This window comes from Coregonus lavaretus, assembly GCF_964263955.1.
Source record: "Coregonus lavaretus genome assembly, chromosome: 22".
NCBI lineage: Eukaryota > Metazoa > Chordata > Actinopteri > Salmoniformes > Salmonidae > Coregonus > Coregonus lavaretus.
In genome coordinates, this window is record NC_140009.1 from 23,091,089 (window position 1) to 23,097,573 (window position 6,485).

Sequence of the window (6,485 nt, forward strand, 5' to 3'; positions counted from 1 at the left end):
GTGTTTATCCGACTAAAAAAAATACAATCATAATATGCCCCCCCACTTCTAAAACCAAAGTTGCGCCCCTGACACTGAGTATACCAAATATTAGGAATAAATGTTTAACCTGTCTCCTCCCCTTCATCTACACTGATTGAAGTGGATTTAACAAGTGACATCAATAAAGGATAATTTAACCTGGATTCACCTGATCAGTCTATGTCATGGAAAGAGCAGGTGTTCTTAATGTTTTGTATTCTCAGTGTGTATCTTTTCGTAAGCGCAACGTGACAGGTTGGAATGCTTGACTAAAATACTGGGCAAATCAACCTTTTTTTTCTAAATGAATGGTGTTTGAATTTGTTGATAAAATGCGGGACATAAAATGCGGGTTGCGGGACGCGGGACAAAATGCGGAACTGTCCCTAGGTGCAATGTGGAGCACATATCCACATTCAAAAACATATTTAAAATATCAATAAATAGTTTTCTATAATATGCCAAATTACCACCTGCCTTTAAAACAGTTCCCTTCGTAACTAAGCATTTCTGTATGTTTTGTGTCTTTGTCTCTTTGCAGGTCTGGCAGTTCACCAGATTATTACAATCACTGTGTCTCTCATTATGGTCATCGCAGCCTTGATAACTACACTTGTCCTTAAAAACTGGTAGGAAAGATTCCTTTACTTTGCAATTACTACCCGACACACAACACACCACTTTTGAAAATGGCAATTAAGCTTTTACCAGAGCCACTCATCCAGTGGTACAAGGTATGATTTTATGTTTGTTTTTTGTCTTTGGTACGTGTTTTTGTAGCTGTGCACAGTCGGGGAATGGCCGTCACAGTAGCCATCAGCGGAAGATCCACCAGCAGGAGGAGAGCTGTCAGAACCTTACCGACTTCACCCCCGCCCGCGTGCCCAGCAAGGTGGACATCTTCACCGCCTACAACGACAGCCTGCAGTGCTCGCACGAGTGTGTGCGCACCGCTGTGCCCGTCTACACGGACGAGATGATCCAGCAGACCCCTATATACAAGACCACCTACAATGGAAATAGGTATGTCGGCTTTAAATTGCTCTTAGCTCTAGGTTTCTGGGTCAGTTTGATCACTGTTTGTGTAAGTGCTTCCCTCTCACTGTTCGGTTAGTTATTATGAGTTTTCCCTGGTAAAATCACATATTTGGGAAAAAGTCCTGGCCCTATCTTTGGGAAATGGTGTAAATCCCTCTTTTGTAACTGGTATTGTTTCCTTTCCAAAGTACCTCTATAAGAGTGTGTCCTGGACTTAGATGATGAGTAAGTATCAGGTTCTCACTGTCTTTGTGTCTCAATCCTTTGTCCTACAGACCTTCTCCCACTGAAAGGCAGCTGATTCCTGTGGCCTTTGTGTCAGAGAAGTGGTTCGAGATCTCCTGCTGACCAGCTGAAGGCTTTTTTACGTCACATGGGTGGAACAGACTTCCTGAATTTATGCTCTGGTGAGTACCACTTTTCCCCCTTGATCCCTGGGTGATATTGTCCCAGTTTGGGAATAGAAGGGAACTTGGCATATGGTTGTTATTTCGGCGATGATTTTTCATAAACTGCCTGGCTAAATGCAATTTAAACGGCAAGATCACCAAAGGTCATTCATTAGCTATTATAATTCAATATTTTTATTAGAAGTATAGGCTCGATTATGTTTGATTCATTCCCTTCGACAACCTAGTGTGCCTTTATGTGCCTTTATGAAACATATTACGCATTTATGAAGTTGCGGCCCTCATTCATGTGGTCAGTGCAATATTGTTTGAATGTTTTGTTATGGGAAAGGGGCACTTTCACTTGACTTTCTTACATAACAATAGGCTGGACTGCCTCCATTTGAAATTCAAAGCGTGAAAGTTAAACACATGCTCTGGCCCAGTGTACGGCTGAAAGCCCAGGGGGCCACACGTCTGTTATTGACCCAGATTTAAAAAGAACTAGAAAGCCTGCAGGTACCGTAGCAGGAGGAAGAGGGCCAAGACCATCGTATCTGTACAAAGATTGGTCTCAGTCAGAGAAAGAACCCAAACGCCCCAGTTCTTCCTTCCAGCACTGCGGTCTTAAAAGACATGGAGAGCCATGGTAGTTAGATGGGCATATACAATGTTATTGCAGTGTGGGTTCACATTGTGACATGGGACTTACAACTGGGAGTTATGGCACATACTGTAGGCTATTTGATGTGCTCAACATAAATGCTTATTTTGCTCCAACTACTGCTTTAAACCTATTGATTTTCTACAGCTCTTTTAACAATTTCAATGACTTATGTCATGATTTTTCTCCACAGGACACTTTGGTAAACTTTTCCAACCAAGAGAAAGAAGTGACTCAAACAATGGCCAATTTTGTAAAATAGTGGGAACTCTCTCTCTCTGGACACCAATGAAAATGTTTATTTTTCTAAAAATTATGACAAACCGAGCAGCCATACCGCTGCCACTTCATATTATTATCCAGAGACCTGTGGTAGTTTAGATATGTAGTTAGAGTTAATGTATAGCTATATTACTGGATGTGCAGGAGAAGACCATTGACGTCAGCGACACCTTGAAGAGGATTAGCTGCCTTGCAGAGCTAGGAGACTCTGAGAAGCTGCTCACAGTGGAAGAAGCTGAGCTGTATTACTGAACAATGTGCCAATAATGCCACTATGTGCCACAATCTGTACAGAAGGAACTTTCGACAACAATTTATGGACAACTAAAATAGTGCTATATTAACCCTGTATCAACCCAACTCCATCTTTTTTTTAAGAAAAGTGAAGAAAAAAATATGTTATAAAAGTATTTGAATATGTTTTCTGAAGTAGTTTTAAGAATTGTGTTGCAAAGTCCAAAAAATGTTTATAATATGAAGCACTATTCATTGAGGCCAAGCAACAACAAAAAAAGAAAGGTAAATGCTTTATTCAACACTTACATTTAAGGCATTGTTACTAGGTCCCATTTTAAAACCAGAGTAGTCTGTCTATTTTTATACATAAAAAGAGGTCAGTCACAACCCAAGCAGTGCAGTTCCCATGCCACACGATGTTTGGACTGTTAATGACGTGCGCTGTCCAATCAGATATTAAAGCAAAGGGGACGATTTCAAAATACTTATCGAATCCAAGCCCATATTAATTCCCCATTCGGGATGACCTTTTTCTCAGAGGTTTTTGATTGTGCTAACTACATTTCTTCAAAACTTCTGTCTCAATGGCTGTCAAACAGTGCATACCCTATGTCCTGTTATGGTCAGTTCTATCTGAATGTTTATCCAGATAGCTAAGGCAAATAGACAGGATTAGCAGTATGTTTACATATATACTGCCTCAGGTCAGTGTCCAATACACAAGTCTTCATTTCATCTTCCATCCCAAGCATCATTCACAAGTGATAAGACATGATGAGTTACTATGAGTGGAGGTAGGATGTGAGCAGTACCGCACAAGGGTGGAATTTAGAATTAACTATTCTAACTCTACGGTTAGTGAGAAATATTGAATATCTCCTCTCAACTACAGTGCATTCGGAAAGTATTCAGACCCCTTAACTTTTTCCACATTTTGTTACGTTACAGCCTTATTCTAAAATGGATTCAATTGTTTTTTCCCCCTCATCAATCTACACACAATTCCCCATAATGACAAAGCAAAAACACGTTTTTAGAAATGTTAGCAAATGTATTAAAAATAAAAAACTGAAATATCACATTTACATAAGTATTCAGACCCTTTACTCAGTACTTTGTTGAAGCACCTTTGGCAGCGATTACAGCCTCGAGTCTTCTTGGGTATGACGCTACAAGCTTGGCATACCTGTATTTGGGGAGTTTCTCCCATTCTTTTCTGCAGATCCTCTCAAGCTCTGTCAGGTTGGATGGGAGCGTCGCTGCACAGCAATTTTCAGGTCTCTCCAGAGATGTTCGATCGGGTTCAAGTCCGGGCTCTGGCTGGGCCACTCAAGGAAATTCAGAGACTTGTCCCGAAGCCACTCCTGCATTGTCTTGGCTGTGTACTTAGGGTCGTTGTCCTGTTGGAAGGTGAACCTTCGCCCTAGTCTGAGGTCCTGAGTGCTCTGGAGAAGGTTTTCATCAATGATCTCTCTGTACTTTGCTCCGTCCATCTTTCCTTGATCCTGGCTAGTCTCCCAGTCCCTGCCGCTGAAAAACATCCCCACAGCATGATGCTGCCACCACCATGCTTCACCGTAGGAATGGTGCCAGGTCTCCTTCAGAAGTGACGCTTGGCATTCAGGCCAAAGAGTTCAATCTTGGTTTCATCAGACCAGAGAATCTTGTTTATCATGGTCTGAGAGTCCTTTAGGTGCCTTTTGGCAAACTCCAAGCGGGCTGTCATGTGCCTTTGACTGAGAAGTGGCTTCTGTCTGGCCACACTACCATAAAGGCCTGACTGTGGAGTGCTGCAGAGATGGTTGTACTTCTAGAAGGTTCTCCCATATCCACAGAGGAACTCTGGAGTTCTGTCAGAGTGACCATCGGGTTCTTGGTCACCTCCCTGACCAAGGCCCTTCTCCCCAGACTGCTCAGTTTGGCCGGGTGGCCAGCTCTTGGTGGTTCCAAACTTCTTCCATTTAAGAATTATGGAGGCCACTGTGTTATTGGGGACCTTCAATGCTGCAGACATGTTTTGGTGTCCTTCCCCAGATCTGTGCCTCGACACAATCCTGTCTCGGAGCTCTACGGAAAATTCCTTCGAACTCAAGGCTTGGATTTTGGCTGACATGCACTGTCAACTGTGGGACCTTAAATAGACAGGTGTGTGCCTTTCCAAATCATGTCCAATCAATTGAATTTACCACAGGTGGACTCCAATCAAGTTGTAGAAACATCTCAAAGATGATTCTTAATACATTAGCAAAAAATTATAAAAACCTGTTTTTGCTTTGTCATTATGGGGTATTGTGTTTAGATTGATGAGGATTTGTATTTATTTAATCCATTTTAGAATAAGGCTGTAACGTAACAAAATGTGGAAAAAGTCAAGGGGTCTGAATACATTCCGAATGCACTGTATCTAATTATTCAGTGTTTACCACTGTTTTCCAGTGTCTAATTGCAAATATATTAAAACAACTAAAGGTCAGATTTTTCAAAAGTGCTTCTAAGTCCACTATTAAGTGTGATTTGTGTGTATTTTTTGGGAATCATAATACTTTTTTGTGTTGTGTTTATCAAGCACATGGTAATTGGAATTATAATTGGAATGATCATATTATCATCACATAGCTTTATAAATGGTGCCCCGTGTGAGGAGAAGTATTTACAATTGGAAGCAGTCTTTTCTATAGCATAATCTCATAAATTCATGCAAATCAAGAAATTGACATCTGAACATCCCCCTCCAGCTATTTCTTTTAAAGGTATGCCTTCGAATTAGGTCCAAATTAGCTGTATATCTTGTGCTGTGAATGCAGTCACAACCATGTATAATACTGTTCCTCCATAAAGCTCACCTCTACTGTATGAAGGAATACAGTCTCCCTCTTTCATGCCAAGTGTAGTACAGTGAAAAACAGGCATGTTCTTTCCTGGTTCGTGGGGGTTGCTCATGGATGCGAGCCTGTGGAATATCAGTGTGTTTGCCTTGTCAAAACCTCCAGCATCATCAATGAGATGCGGAACCAGGGGATTGGGAGCAGCCAATGAAAAACAAGAAGTCTGGGCCACATGTAATACATAAATTCATTGATAAGTCAATACAATCCCATCTTTGGTGAGTCAGGACACTTGGACAATACAACAACTTTTCATTACACTAGTGGGTTGGTAGAAAGCACAAAAGACAACAACACTCGATTGCAATTATTCTGTGTGGAAAGCAATATGTACAGATGTAAAGATGGACTGGATTCTGTCCCGGGTTGAGATCTGCACTTACTCAAGGAGATGGACAAGATTCAGGCTTCAGCTATTCTGTTCCCTGAGCTCAAGGCAGAAGTAGACCCTTAGTAAAGGTCCGAGATGAGTTAACCTAAATCACTAAATCATAAGCTTATGTAACTGGAGGGGTAAATAACTGACCTTGGATCAGAGGTTGTGGTGCAACTGTGACTCCAAGTACACCATTCTCTCCACTCACACGCCAAAACACCATGAATGACGATGCCAGTTCGGCCCAACATGTACGTTGAGGTTGAGTTGCGTCAAAATAACATATATTTTTGGAATGAAGAGTGTTATCCTAATAGTCAGAGGGTTACTAAATTACTGTATATTATACTTGTGTAAATGTATTTTCTATATATTTACTTCTATTTGTGTACAGGTGTGTTCTATTTTAAAGACCTGTCCCTTTTTGGGAAAGGTTCAGCTAGGTTGGGGATAGTGTCTTTGTTTACATGTGTAACTACAGTATTTCTTTCACAACACAAACTAACCTTGTGCCAAGCTTCTACCTGCACTTTCAAGCAGTACTTGTATTATATATTTAGCTAAACAATACAATACTTTAATAGAAGCTGCAA

The 6,485-nt window shown here is 41.0% G+C and overlaps 1 protein-coding gene across 1 annotated transcript; it reads left to right on the forward strand.

Moving 5' to 3' along the window:
• Positions 1-353: 353 nt before the first annotated feature.
• Positions 354-1,466, forward strand: LOC311149889 (adherens junction-associated protein 1-like; the record flags this gene model as incomplete). Its single annotated transcript, XM_084187125.1, has 4 exons — positions 354-411; positions 563-650; positions 802-1,044; positions 1,335-1,466. The coding sequence occupies 4 exons, from the start codon at positions 354-356 to the stop codon at positions 1,405-1,407; spliced, it is 462 nt and encodes a 153-aa protein (XP_084043251.1). The 3' UTR covers positions 1,408-1,466.
• Positions 1,467-6,485: the final 5,019 nt, after the last annotated feature.